General features: G+C 40.6%; 1 protein-coding gene across 1 annotated transcript in view; it reads right to left on the bottom strand.

Moving 5' to 3' along the window:
• ADAMTS18 (ADAM metallopeptidase with thrombospondin type 1 motif 18) overlaps positions 1-15,796 on the bottom strand; it is a gene marked incomplete at its 5' end in the record, with an annotated part of 77,335 nt that overhangs the window by 11,213 nt on the left and 50,326 nt on the right. The window contains 3 exons of the mRNA XM_031065219.1: positions 3,496-3,622; positions 4,821-4,962; positions 15,446-15,690. Coding sequence (XP_030921079.1) covers positions 3,496-3,622; positions 4,821-4,962; positions 15,446-15,690 — 514 coding nt within the window. The remainder of the gene's footprint in view (positions 1-3,495; positions 3,623-4,820; positions 4,963-15,445; positions 15,691-15,796) is intronic.

Genomic DNA, 15,796 nt, shown 5'->3' with positions numbered 1-15,796 from the left:
AATAAAACAGAGGCAATTTAACCAGCACAAGCTGTTGGGCGATGTGTGCTCAGGCACGGGGACACTGCAGATTACACGCCATGTCCCTCAAGTGACACAAAGTCTGAGGAGTTATTGCCAATTGCTTGGGCTAAGTTCAGTTTGGAAATGCCAGGAGCTGCTCCCTATTTCTATTCTTGAAGCTCTGAGTGGGTCCCCAGGCGTTGTGGGACACTTTGCAAACATGCAGCCAAATGTCTTTGTCCTTGAAGGCTTCCAATGTCAGACCATAATCACAGCCAGATAGGAAAACAGAAATGAAAAAGCAGAAGAAATTATGAATGACTAAATGATTACTCACTGAGAACTCTTATTCAAAGACCCAGCACTGAAATTAAACTGATGATTTTTAAACAGTTTGACAAATTTTTAGTAATTTATGTCATGGAAAAGGTTCTTGTCTCACATCTGACCACTTGGCCGATCCTGCTTCCACAGTTTCTCACAGCATCAATCCTGTGACCACTGGAATAGCTGCTTACATAAAGCTTTAGTGACAAGAAAGCTTTCTTTATCCTGTTTGAAAGATGCACAGGGTCCCATTTGCCTGTCTATTCACAGCTGCTTGAAAACAAAGCTAATTTTAATTGTAAAAAATTTATAAAAAGCCTATTTTTGAAAAATGTCTTTGGGAATAGAAAAAATCCCAGCTCTCAGTATCTAGCGACTTCAGAAACTGCCAAAAGCAGTGAGAAATGTAAAAGGCATTAATTTAAGGACAAAGAAATATTAATGTGAAAAGTCAGTCGTTATGTAATTCCAGAACATGTCAGAAGTTTCCTTTTTGTCTGATTTATAAATATTTGGGCCATTGAACTACAAACTTCTGAGAAAAGATTTTTAATCCATTTTACAACTTCTAATTAGTTTGCCCTGATGTTTCTGACAATGGCCATTGGTGGAGTGACCAGAAGTGTCCATTTTAAGAGTTTATTCACCATAACTGCCCAGAAAGTTCCCCTCTTCACAGAGCAGAGGGCAGTAAACCTACTTTAATGTCCTCTAGTAAACTTCCATTTTCCAAGATTATCTGGGCTGTGATCCAAGAGTATCTTTCATTAGTTCAAATAACTAAATAATTATGACCAGATTTGGCAGCTCTGAAATCCAACAACAGCAGTGTGCAGTGCTGCTGCCTTTCTGTGTGAGACAGTAGTTTGGGCCCACTCAGACTAATCAGCCTTTGTTCTTATGCAGCAATTATTCCTCACTGACCTTCACAAGTCTGGAGCCTCTTTTATGTCCCCAAACTGACACACTTGTATCTCATCTGTCACCTCCTTCCCCTGCCTGTTCTTTCTGCCTGGTGTATTTGGGTTTGCTTTATTTGCTGGCTGTTAAGCATTCTTTTGTTTCCTCCATGGTATTTATTAATCTTACTTTTTTTTTTTTCCCCCTGTTGGCAGTCTTGGGTTTATGGGAAATATGACATGCTGTGAGTTTCTGGGCAGATTCCTCAGCAGAGATATCCTGGCACAGTTTCACTCAGCTGAATGGCAACCTGTTAATTTAAGGCATGGTCCTACATGTAGATCCTCCATGCATTAATCTGTCCTAAGGATTTTAAGAATAATTAATTAGTGAGTTGAACTATTTTTCCCTAGAGGTGCTTGGGGCTTTTACATGTTTTCTTTTTGTACTCCTTTTATGGTTCAACTCGTTAATTTTGTTTTAAAGTAGTAAATCATAGAATAGCTGTGATTTCAGTACAAAAACATTGCACTGTGTATCAAAATGAATATTCACCATTTTCATGGTAAATATATATCAGAGGATGTTCAAAATACATCAGGATCTCAAGTTATCAGAAATAGAATTTTTGTGTGTGGTCAGTATAAGTAAATCTGATTTGGGTGGAGCTTTATAGCATAATGATGCCACATCAAAACAAAGGTAAGCAGGAGGAGCTTAGACAGACTCCTGGAGACATCACAGACAATACATTTCTGTGTTCATTGGATAAAAATAGTCCTGGCAGAAGATAAGTTGCACATGAAAACATTGTGTTTGGCTACAAAGATTACTTAAAGTTGGTATTGAGAAAATCATGTGGCTAAACACAATCTAAAGAAACTGCTGAAGCAGTAACATGGGGCCCTCGTGTCACAAGGTATCATTATTTAAACCTTATCTCTATCCTTTTGTGGTCATAGTGTGTAATTTGGCATTTGGCTTTGGTGTACTCTGCTGTACTCTTTAAATTTGCAGGAAATTCCAAACTATTACTGAACTATTTTTCAGTATGTTCAACATATTGCAAAGTATGGACTTTTAAGTAAAACCAAAGTCACTACAGAATATATGCATCTTTTTGCTTTGACCCACCATGCTCTCCTAGACTGGGAGGGATGAGGAATGCTTCCTATTAAACATCATTAAATGGGATATTTTATGAACTATGGGAGCAGGCTTAGCCAACTGCTTTTACTGTTGCTTTTATCACCCCAGAGTAAAACCAGAAGATGACGCCAGGTCTGGACCCTTCCTCCATTTCTTCTGCTTCAATGCACCTTCAAGTGTATTTACTTCCCACTGAGACTGAAACACTCTTAATTTTTTCAACATATTCCTTTAGAAAATCTCCTGTTTTGGAGGCTGAAATGTCAAATCCAACATAATGCAGCTCTTCTGATCTTTAATATAAAATTAAAATAATGCTGAGGTTGCAAATTCAGGAATCCAAAAGAGAAATAACCAGTGGAAGAAAGATGGCAACAGTGTCCTTGAATCTATCCATTTTTATCCTAAGCCACATAACACTGTGTTTAGTTATATAAGCACAGAACTTTTTTTCCAAAGGACCCCTACTTCAGCTACTATAAATCAGTGTTAACTCCCTTGGTTTTTAAATTGATTTAGACCAGCTGGGTTCTAAGTGCTTATCTATATGTCAATGTCTCCCTTTGCATCTCGCCTTTGTTACCTCTTTTAGAAAATAGGATTGTTCACAAAGGCAATGCCTTCATATATATTTTTGTGGGCACCAGAAGCTTTGCTGACAGCTCATTTGGTTCAGATAGTCCTCTTTGTGGCATCACAATACTCTGTGGGACATTTTGTCCAAAAATCACTGCACAAGACTCTTTTGACCTAATCTAATGTGTGGAATGTGAGTCATGAGGCCGAGCTTCCACACAGGGAGTAGCACTTTACTCAGGAAATGGGTTTAGTGATTCAAGATGAGGAAAGGTGGCAGAAGGAGCCCTGAGAAAGCTGGATTTGGCCTGTGTCACCCCAGCACAGGGACAGAGCCCTCAGGAGCCTTTGCTTTAGGCACCAGACCCAAAACCCCACTGGGAGCCTTGGGCAGAACATCTTCAACAATTCCTGGTTCCCAGAGCACCAGGCACACAATTCCCCATCCAGCAGGAAAACAATTCCCCCTGAGGGGATTCCCTCAGTGGCACAGCCAGGCACAGGGCACAGCCAGCATGCACAAAACCCCAGAGAACTCACTAGGCTGGGCAGAGATTTGTGTTGCACAGTTTGGTTTCAGTCAAAGGCTTTGTCCTTGGGCCACAAAAGGAGGCGTTGACTCGTGCGCGGTGATCTTCCAAACAAATTGCTTTTGCTGTAATGTGTCCTGTGGAAGTGTCAGGAAAGAAAACACTATAATAAACCTGTATTTGAAATGTAAGGGAAAAAAGTAGTAGGGAACAATTTTAACTAAACAAGTCTAAACTCATCCTTGCTACAAATCCGCTGACTTGAACTAAATAAAATATGGGTTTATGTGGTAACGTGTTTTTAGCATTGATTTCCCTCTCTGTAGCACAGATACTACTGAAGTCAGATAAAACATTTTAGCTATAAACAACAGACTTGAAGACTGTTCCCCCAGCAAAAATTAGTAATTATTCAAGTCCTAATTCCCTGCAGACACGAGCAGTGCTTGCTTAGAGCCCTCCTCACACACCTGAAAACTACAAATAAGCATTCAGAAAATAATAAATAAACATTCTTTTTACAGTGAATCTCTACAGACTCCAGAGTTCTGCAGGTACCTGTACCTTAGACTCAATCAAGTGTCAGCAGCAGGACAATTACAGAAATGTCTTAAGTGATTTTATAAATTTATCTTTTAACTGAGATCTATCATTCACCTCACACATGGTTCATTGGGCACAGTTACTCAAATTTGGAAACAAGACTGTTTTCATGATTTTTATATCCATGCTGCAGCCTTTTAAAGGGAAGGAAGAAAATACAGCTGTCATATTTTATAGCTACAGGGCTCCTGGTGGATCTTTCTCCATAAACCATTTACTGAGATGCTGTGAAGTTCTGACATTGCACCAGCAAGGTATTCCTGTATTTCACCTGAACTTTTTTGCCAATACAGGAGCATTTCTTTCAGTGCCCAGTTGGTATTACAGACTTCCCACATGCCAGCTTTTTGCTTTCATTACATCCCAGATTTACTTTCACTGACAAAACATGCAGGATTTATAAAAACAAATAGGTGTCTGTGCAAGAAAAGAGGAAATTAAAGTGCATAATTTATTTCCACATTACTTCAACAGGAAGATATGATATGCATTTGAGTTGATCCAAACAAAAAAGACTGACTCATTGGCATGACTATTTTTTACTCTAAAGGCCATACCAAGCTATTTCCTCTGTGTTCTAAGTTATCAGATAAAAAAAAATAAGGACCAGGTGTTCAGTGTAAACCCTGTACGAATCAATATATATTTGCAAAATCAAAGGTAGCTGAAAAGCTTTGAGATGCTTTCAAAAGGATGAAAAAGAAGAGGCTTGGCAATGGGAAAGTCACCTACCACCACCACAGGTCGCTGAGCACTCAGACTGCACTGTCACCCAGGAGTAGCTGTGCTTCCTGACAGATGTCTTGTTTTCAATGCTGCTTTTGGCAAATGTGTATTCCCAAGAAATCCCAGGGTTTTTGCCTTGTAACAGGATCTGTAGAGGGATATTTGGGGTTTTTTTTTAAATAAAAAGAGGTGGGGAGGAGGCAAAAGAAAGGATTCTGTCAGTCTGAAGGAAGATGAACTAAACAAGATCCACACAAAATATACAGACACAAAGCATGCTTGTGAGAGGATTTTCAGGAGACCCAAAGGAAAGACAATCAAAGCAATTCCTAAACAGTAAATCATTGCCTGGAAAAACACCTGCAGGTCTGTAAGAGAGGGTGCAGAACAGAGTCTCCTCCTGACAATCAGGGGCACCTGCCTGGGTCAGAGCAGCAGCACTGCCTCCAGCAGAGGTGGAACATCACCCCCAGAACATCATCCTCTGAGCAGGGGCTGGACTCTGCCTGGGGCACTGCAGGGCATGGATTTGGCATCGGGACGTGGGAGACATCTCCTCTCTTTAGTAGGCAGAGCCCTGGCTGATCCTTCCAGCTGTGGGTGAGGGTCCCTGGTGACACAGAGTCCCCAGGCAGACAAAGAAGAGCTGCTTTATTGCAAAAGCCAGGCCTTTCTCAGTTACACAGCTTTAAATCATAACATACATGATCCAACCAACAATCATACACCATGATGTGAACACCTAATGGTTATATAACTTTTTTTCCTACCTCTAATTCAGCTGAGTCACTTTCCCACAGTCCTTTTCTACTTAGCTGGCCTGAGCCATGGTTTACAAGGCCTTCCCTTTTATCCCTTTATTTTATCCCTAGATGCAACAACTAGCAAGGAGGAAGTCTTTGCCCACCAAGCAGGACTCAGATGCTTTCCTGGCAGAAGCTTGAGCAAAGCAGCATCTATGGGGCTGCAGATGGCTTCCTCAGTTCTTGGGGCTAAGGGTATGAAACACAAGTCTCTTTCTTGTAAAAAAAACTCTTTCTGTGTGGACTGGTGATAAATTTTGTTTGTAAGACCCTCAGCTGGAATTTTTCTCATGGTGATTGTAGCTGATAAAGTTTCAGTGCAGGAGAGAACCTGTCCTTGGGTGTCTACAGAGCAAAAAAGGATTGGAAAAATCCTGTTTTCCAATAGTGAATATTTTATTCACTATTTCAGCATAATGTGTTGGAAACTTTATAGAAAGTGTGATTACTGACTATAATAACAATCTCTGTCATCTAACTCAGGGAGCCCAGCTCTCGAGGGTGCACTATTTTAGTGGTGAATTATATTGCAGTTTTCATTCACTGTATTAATTTCAAGATTGAGTTATAATCACTGCAAGATGCATGAACATCTGACACATACCTAAATTTGGGGAGAAATTTCTACTTAACAGAATTTATTTTAGAAACTTTTGGCAGCAAAGTGCATTCATATCCACACTTAGTAGAAACAGTGTGGGAGCTTACAGTTACAGAGCTCTAATGACTTTTAACTCTTCACTAATATGGATCCTGTCACAGTAACATAAAGAGCAGGTGCAGCTAACCTCAGTTCCTAAATTTGCTTTTTGATAAACATTAGCGTTTCAAGTACAATTCAAGTCTATGTTTAATAATTGCCATTCAAAATATTAATAACTTATCAGTGAAGTTTACATAATATCTGACCTGAGAATTAAGCAATCCATACAAGTAGAACTCATCTCTGTAGAGACTGGTTTCATAAACAAACTTGCATTTATGTTAAGACTGAGAAATCTAATAACATTTTGAAATGTAGCCAAGGGTTTTAAGGTATTCTGCAAATATACCTATTGGAACACAGAAATTGCCCATGACGGTGAAAATTCAGACCAAATTTATATGACCTGCAGCTCAATAATGTTGAACACATGAAGGATCTGGACTGCACAATGTTTACTTTTCTAGAAGAAAGAAAAAATGAATGCCATAATTTCTATTCTTAGTAGCCAAAGATTTTATTTCAGCCAGGGAACCTCAATAATGATCCAAACTGAGAAAACAACAATTAGGGCTGCAAAAGGCAAATACTTCCAAGTGAATTGAAGAGTATGTGCATTCCCCTGGGAGGATTCATATTAGAAACTCCTTCAAGCAGAGGTAAATCCAGTATTTAATGAGAATTTTTTCAGGGATCCAAGCTTAATTCATGAGCACCTTAGTATAACAGTGAGGTTACGGAATAAATAGATGTCAGAGTGATCACTGACCTCTCTTTTGAATGAAAATTCTTGGTAGAAATAGGATTACCAGATTTGCTTTAGGGATGAGTTATAGATGCAAGTATATATCACAACTACTTTACAAGAACAGGATTCAAATGGAATACTCTGGAATTAGGAAACATGAGAACTGAGACTGCTGTGCAACTCCTCTGTGCCCTGCACAGATGCCCCCCAGACCTCAGGATCTCTTACTGGCTCCCCAGGAAACCTCCACAGTGCCCAGTGCTCCCAGCACATGGGGCTCACTAATGAGCAGCTCCCAAAGCCTCTGAATTTCACTCCAGGCTCCTTCCTCAGCATGTGCTCCTGCACCCCAGCTGCTGTACTCCATTCAAACCATTCCCAGTGTCACTTTCTTGGGGACTTTTCTTTTTCCCTTGGTTATTCATCATTATCTGATGTAAATGTGATAAGATTTAACAGCCCCTTCAGATGAAGGGAAACATCTCTTCTGAAAAATACTACAGGGTGTGTAATGTTCGACCAAGTTTTCATCAGGAACACAGTACTATTGCAAAGCTGCAATTTTGCCAAAGTAAAGTTTTTATTTTCACAAATCTATCAGACTGCTGACAGCAAAAAGTCCAGCTGTTAAAACAGCTGCTCTAGAGTTTGAATATTGAACTCTAAGTCCACTGGCGTTACAGATAAAACAGGTTGCAACAATGTGCTCACTCCTCTCAAGGACAAATTGAGACAAATATCTGAAGCATAAAACTTCAGGACATGTGCTTCAGAAAAAAATGCAGTATATTAACTGTAGTAAGAACTGAGCCCTCTAACACTATTCTTCATTTAAAACAATGCCTTCCTTGCTTCTTCTTACAGACCAGACCTCAAAATATTTTAATTTACATTTACTCATCCTCCAAGTCTAAGGTATTAGCACAGATCTCGGCATCTTAGGCAGCCAGAAACACTTTCTCCCATTTCAGTGGGTGCTCTGTGTTCCTTCAAGAGCAGAGGCTGAAATTCTGTCTGGCCTTTTAATAAGTTTTGTCAAAGGAGGAGGAGGTTTTGTCCATACCACAAAACCTCGTGTAAGGGTTAGTCCTCATCTCATTTGACTCTGACAACTGTCATAAAACTGCGCTGTGCCAGTGGCCAAAAAGCAGCAAAGTTTAAAACTTTTCTAATAAAAATATCTTGAAGTATTAGACCGAACATTTGTCTTCTGAAAGTGCTCTTTGTGACACTGGAGGCAAGGAACAGATGGAATGCATTCTGAACACAGAGTTCAGAGCAGGAAAGGGGGAGGATGAGAAGGTAAGAGTGGCAGTTTTACTCCTGTTAGAGCAATACTCTGCTGGTGCTTTAGCAGAGTGAAGGGGATGGTCTGGGACAAGTGGGAACAAGCCCTGTGAGAATCCTTCCCTTCAGAGAACAGGCAATGGTGCAGGGAGCTCACAGCTGGGTGGGTGCCTGGGGGTAAATCCTGCACACCAGGCAAGCTGAGCCATACACATTTCAGGACCTTGGGCTACAGTCCATCCTTGCATGCTGGGAAGCTGCCACAATCCTAACAGGCAGGAGAAGGGAACTTCCTCCCCATTCCCTGGCCAGAAGCCAAAGCCAGAGCCCCTTCCCACCCAGCAGGCAACCAGAGGGAATGTTTGCCAAGCAGGAGCAGCATCACTGTCTCTCCCCCTGTATCATCCCAGCCATGCAGGAAAAGGGCAAAATCAAACTATGGAGCAGTATTGGAGACAAAAATATTGCAGGGCACAAAAAACCATATGCTTTGACGTGCCTGGTGCTCAGCTGAAAAATAGTACATGGTGTATAATGTCTGACTGAGTTTTCATCAGGAATGCAATACTATTGCAAAGTTGCAATTTTGCCAAAGTAACGAGCATATAAAAAGTTTTCTATCGTATTTTCAAACATTCATTATAAAGCCCCTTCTTAACAACCCAATAACTGAAGTCTGCATATTCAGCCAAGTTATCAGACCTACAAATTTGGAAAGACCTCCAGCGCTAGTCTACTTAACTGGATGCATTCCAGCATCTTTTCAGCCAGCTGGCATTTGCTCCCAAATTTACAGCTGGCAAACAACCTCCTTAAACATTTCCAGTTCCTCAACAGAACTGTTTAATGTCTACCTTTAACACACCAACCACCTGACTTCAGACACAGCACTCAGCAGCTCTGACCGCAGGGCGCAGAGTTATAAAATTTACAGCTTCTTGAGCTGGAAAACCGCAGCTCTGTGGCTGGAATCTGCTGGATCTATTCCGAAGGAAAGGAGCTGTGCCTTTAGCTTACGGCACAAAATGTTAAAACAATGGATAAATTGAACTCTCCTGAGAAAAGAACCTTTTCCTTTTGCTGCTAATTTTGAATAAATTCTCTACATTAGCTGTGCATCTGCTCCTTTGTTTCAGATTTTTTTTTCTCATGGCCATCCTAAGTTCCCAATATAATACTCTGTTTTGCAGGTCAGATTTTTAAAGAGTCTACTAACATTGCTTTGCTATGATTGACTTGGTGCTTTCCAGTAGTTTTTTATTGTAAGATGTGCATGTGAAGTTACTTGCAGCACACTGAATTAAAAGTGATTAATTGATACAAGCTAAGTTCCTATTCCTTCCATGATGTTTTGTTCCATGTATAGGAAAGAATACTTCTGCCTGGCTTGTAGCATGCCGAAAAAAATCTCTCTTATCTCTATGGAGGACTAACAGACATTTACAAATCACTTACAGAGAGAAGCTGAGCACAGAGGAAAAAAATCCAGGTAAAAAGGACTATTTTCATCTGCATGTGCCCAATTCACAAAATGGGCAAGAGCCCAAACTCTGAATTCCAGCATCCCCAGTGTCTTTGATCTGCATCCTCAAGCTGCATCTACATTGCAAACCTTATCTACACTTCCTGGCTCATTCCCATGCTTTGGAGGCCTTGGATAATTTCTTTAGGGGGATGTACCAGCCTTCAGGGAGGGCAGACAGAGAAGTCTCTGTGAGGACACGTGCCTGGCTGTGCTCTGCTTGAGGCCTGCAGCTCTCATCCACTGGGGGTCTACATGCTCTTTAATAAATATTGTAACATCCAATATCCTAAGCCACATTCTGATTTCTCTGTTCAATCAGGGTTAAGTCCATGGATTTATATGAATTTATTCTGGTATATTTAAGCATGTAGCATATGGTTCTGGTGGAAAAGTGTTTAAAACAAGTTTTAAAACTAGTCTGTTGTCCTCAATGGGCAGTTATTGGATGGGATCCTTGACAGTGGCAGAACCAGGGCTTCAAAGGAAAGTGGGAGAACACCTGTTTGGAAAGCAGTAAAGGAAGAATTACCCACTGGGTACTTAAGCCAAACCTTAAAACAAAAGGGGTTTTATCTCTTCAATACTTCTAAAATAACTTTAAACACAGTCCTAACTAAAAGCTTATGACAAACTACTGTTTTTCAAGTCCACTAAGGTCATTAAAAGGAAAAAAAAAGAAAAGAAGTATCCTTGAAAGGGTCCTATATGATCTCATTTCTACTTCAGCTGTTTCAAATTTATCTTCCATTGTTATTATGCTCCATTTTTTCACTGTTCACATGCTAAATGTACAACCTTCAGGGATGCTGTCCAGCTAATCTCTCCTCACTACAGGAGAACCCTTTTATCCATTGTATTGAGTCAACATCTGTATCTTATAAGTACATCTTAGGTCCCTTTAGCCTACTTTCTCTTCAGGGGAAATCAGTACAAATTTATCATCTAGTAGCTAATAATAAATGTAATCCTTTATAACTGCAACTTGGCTTTCTCCCAGTGGCAGCTACATCATCAGCAAAGCCATTCCACCTGGCCTCCCTTCTCCTGTTTTCCCCTATTGATAAAGAGGAAGTGATTTACTGGATTTAATTAGATGTATTTCTGCCTTGAAGCACCATTCACCTTCTCTTCCTGTGGATGTCTGCCTCTTTACAAAGCATCCTTTCCATCTGTTCCTTATTGATGTTAAAATAAACTCTGTTTATTTCACAAAGATGTCACAATTTCTTGATTTAATGTTTCACCAAGTTTGAGGTAAACTTCAGGGAGGATTCTCATCCTGTCTCATCCTGGAAAACTTTGCTTTCTCCAATTGTATTTCACTCCTCCAACCAGTCAATTCTTCCTTCATCTGCTTATTGACAGAATGGAACAAAACAATTACAAAACTCATGTTTTTAAGTTAGTTCCTCAATCCCTGGCCATGCAGCCTTTTTCATGCCCACATAAAGTTTTGTTTTCTTGTGCCCTTTCAGAATCTTTCTCAGCATTTGAGTGAGTCGTGGAGGGTGACTGAATATTTCACCAAATGAGTGTCCCCAGTGAGCCCCACAGGGGACAGAGCCCTGTGGGAGCTCTCCTTCTCCAAAGGATTTTCAGCAGCTGGTGCTGCCCACTGGCAGCCCTTGTTTGCAAAGCTAGATAATTAATGATAAATGTACTGACTGATTCTCCTCAAGTACATAAAAACATTGAAAAGGTCTTTAAACAGGAAGAACTGACCTTGGGTTACCTAGGTCTAAATAACAGATAAATGAGCTAAAGGTATTCAGCCACATTAAAAATTAAAAAAAAGAAAGAAATTAAAAATTAAAAATCTGTTTAAGATGAGACAAATACGCTACAAAAACTATATTTTAAAAAGCTGGTATCAATTTCTCATCCTAGCTTAGCTTCTACCATATTTCTACCCCTCTGGTCACTGACCATTATTTCATGTAATCTAAATTGGGCCATTTCAGCTTCTGTCTTCTGAATCCATGAATATTTTCATTTCAGCTTTTACTGGCTTTTGAAAACCCATAATCACCAAAAATATCAGTAATGTTAACTTCAGAAGGACACGGATACACAAAATCTGAAGGACATCAATTTACTGGGTTTTCCCTTCCCCCTGTCTGTGAAATCAATTCCTGAACAATCCAGAAGGGATCCTGATGAATCCTAAAACTTCATCATGCATTCACCCCCCAGCAGTTGTGCTCAGGAAATACTAGTCGTGCATATTAATTCCACATTCATCTCACAATGTTCTCCTCTTCAGGAAATATCTGGCCACTACAGTTTGTACTTTTTCTCCCACAACCCAGTTAAATTACAGAGTCACTACTCTTTGTCTTTTTTAGTATGATTCATTCCCATAATTACATATCTGTATTATATAGAAGTATAGATATGGAGGGGAGGGTTTGGTGAAATTCTAGGGTAAATAAGAAGAGCACTCTATATCTTTTTGTGGTCTCTCACCCATTTTTGAATAGTGTTGAGGATGGCAATGTCTGATGAAATGAAACGTGCTCAGACGAACTATTGAAAAGCCTGGCAGAAAAGCAGATGCATAGGAACACACTGTACAATAAAATATAAATATACCACATCTCATAGAACTGCAAGGCTGAACTTGTGCTGTGCAAGCAATGGGAAATTTAGAGATTTTTTTTTCTTATTTGCATCTCCTTCTGCTCTCTCAGGACATGCTTCAGTTGTCTCTTTCCAAAAAATATTTTGGAGGATGACTGCATTTCAAAGGAAGTGATTGCCTTGAGCACAGACTTGCCAGACCTGTCTGGTCCCATCCTCTCCTGGGAATGCTGCTCAGAGGACGTGCACAGCCTGAGCTTCCTGGATACTGCAGCCTGGTTTGCACGCAGAAACAAAGGCAAAAACCTGGACCATTTCAGCCACCACACAAATCTCTACCAAAATTTAACTGCAGAATGAAATGGGCACGAGCTGTGTTAATCTGGCATTCAGTCATAGGTGGATGGCAATAAATACAGCTGCAAAACCTTCCATTTTCAGCCCACCTGAATAATAAAAGCTCCTGTATTATACATACAATTTATCCACGTCCTCAATACCTGCAGTGCACCATTTTACTAGGGCTCACAATGAATTATTTTGGAAGAAACACAACTGCCCTAATCTAGGAAAAGAAGTATTAAATATCTTTTGAATGCAGCCTAATTTAAAAAAAAATTAAAAACCTAAAGATTACAGGAAGAAGTTGAGGTCCAAACCCTGGAAAACCTTATCTTACATAAAATAATTTAGTTGAATAAAAAATTGCAGCAGGGCAGTTTCGTGTGCTTCTTTGAAAATTATAGGCGAGATAAAAATGAAAACAAAGCTACACTGTATTATGCTTAAACATTCCCTTTTTTCAGCCTACTATCAGTTTCTGGTATGTAGAGCTGAAGCAGGATTTGTTTCACTATTATGGCTGCAAGCAGACATTCAGCAATTTTGTTTCTCAAAACATATTTCTTCAGTTTTCTGTCATTTTTGCTTCTTAGAGTTACTGGTAAGTTATAAATAATGCAGATCTCTGAACAGAAAATTCTGCTTCTTTTTTTTTCAAAATTGAGCTTGCTAAATTTTCCTAAATTATTAAATGGGGAAAAAAACATTTTAAATCCAGTTCATAGATATGTGTGATTGGGGAACGCATAACATTTTTAATCATTAGAATCCCCAGCTACCAATGCCAGTGGTGTAGGTATTTCAATAAAAATACAAGGGAAGCTTAAATAAGCTCTGAAAGGAGCAACAGCCTCCAGTTAAATGTTACATCTTAATAAAACTGTTTAGCATAATTTGAAAGGATGAAAATAGAAGTGTTATTTGGCATTAATTTCTTTTCTTTAATCTTTATTCTGCGAAGTATGTGCCTGATATGCAGCCAAGTCTTCCGGCAGGCGATTTATTATTCATACTTCAGCTCTATAATAATAGTAATAGAGCTCAAATCTACTTTGGGTTATGACAAATAAGATTCCTGGGAGTTCAGCTTAACATTTCATAGTATTTGTAAGCGTGGTGGTTTTGGTGTAAGGCAGATGGTTTGCAGGGAGGGAAGCATGTCTGGAGCTTTGGAGACCAAACTGATCGGACTAAAGGATGATCTCTATGAACCCACACACCCAAAAGGAAAATTCTTCAATGAAGAAAAACGTTGCAAAATGCATTGTGAATTGTGGTGGCAATTTGTGGAGAGACAAACCCTTAGCCCACGTGAAACTGCCTGTTCTAAAACTTGTGTTCAGTCTACAGAGGTCTAACATGCCCATGCTCCAGGGCCTTCAGTAGTTCCCAAGGACACATTTCAGTCCATTACTCAGCCAGCAGGAAGAGCAGCAAAGCTCTTCAGTATTCCAAACAGACACTCCTCTGGACACTTGTGAAAGCTTTAATAACCCTTGAAGAACACCCTTCATGTCCCAGTCTGTGCTTGCTCTTTCTTGGTTTAACAGGCCCAAGCTGGGCAAGGGAGCAGATCCCAGGGCCTGGGATATGGGATGGGGACAAGGACAGCAGGATGCTGCCATGGCCAGGGGGCACAGCCCAGCCTGGGATATGGGATGGGGACAAGGACAGCAGGATGCTGCCATGGCCAGGGGGCACAGCACCCAGTGCCATGCTCCCCCGGGGCACTGCATGTTCCAGAGTGCTGCTGGAAGGTGTGGGAAGGAACTGAATCCCTGCTGGGGAGGGATCCTTCCTTCTCACAGGGAAGGAAGGATTCACCAAAACAGACCCAACAGCTGAGTTACAAAGCCAAAGACCTGCTAGAGCTGAAAAGGGCAAACTAATGGAACTAACAGGAAGCAAAGCCCTGGATGATTCAGCCAGAAATGGCCCCTCAGATATTCCAATGCATTTTAGAAGAAAATCTAGCTAAGCAACCTAATGCAGAAAGAGGTTTTTCTCAGAATAGCAGTAGCAAATGCCAATTTCAAAATTGTAAAACTTGAACTAACCATGTAAGTACCAAGTTTCCTTTCTGCTTACAACAGTTTCAAGACAGGACATCTGGCAAACAAAGCAGGTGACACGAATTTGATTGTGAGATAGATATAATAGAATAACTGAACCAGCAGAAATTCATTCTACAGGAACCTGTGTGTGGTATTTTGACTGCATTCCAAGGTAGATGTGAAAATGGCTCCACTCACCTGCAGTTTCAGAAGCATTATTTGAACCTGTAAACATTGAGCATTGACGTAATGGTACCTTTAATTTTTACATTATTGGATTTTACTGCGTGCCATATATGGGAGGCATTCATAATCTCCATCACCACCTTGCAACTCAGAAATTATGCTATAGGGTGTTTTATGCACCTTCCATTGCACTGAATTTGTGACAGTTTAGTAAACCTCAGACCTCGGTAAAGCAGCGAAAGGCCTTTCAATCCAGCATGATTGACCACACAATTAAGTCTGAATGCTATCATGACTCAACAGTATTCTTTAATCTCTCTGAGAGCCCCAGTGCAGAGCTGAAGCTGTCGTCACCAATTCTATAATGGACATCAGGGCAAGAACAAACAAAAGCCAGGCTTACTTCAAAGACCAGCGTCTCATTAGTGGGTCCTGCCGCGTAGAGACTCTCGGGCTGGTTAAAGGAGCGTTGGTAATCAAAAACTGTCCCGGCAAAGGGGAACTTCCCTGGCCAGTCGATGGTCCAGTCTCCTGTCAGGTAGTACCTGCTGGCCAGGCTGCGCACGGCCAGGTAGCTGGGGGAGACGTGCAGCTCCTGCAGCTGGATGCTGCGCGCGCCCGCCGGCACCGTCACCACCGCGTAGTAGTCTGTCAGGAGAGGAGGCAGCAACCAGTTGGCAGCTGGCACACACAGAGCTGGCTCATCTCCCTGAGCCCCTTTCAAAATCAGCACACTTCAGAAGATACACCGCTC

The sequence above is a fragment of the Geospiza fortis genome, unplaced genomic scaffold (genome assembly GCF_000277835.1).
Source record: "Geospiza fortis unplaced genomic scaffold, GeoFor_1.0 scaffold1098, whole genome shotgun sequence".
Classification (NCBI taxonomy): domain Eukaryota; kingdom Metazoa; phylum Chordata; class Aves; order Passeriformes; family Thraupidae; genus Geospiza; species Geospiza fortis.
This window is presented reverse-complemented; position numbering and strand designations above follow the sequence as displayed.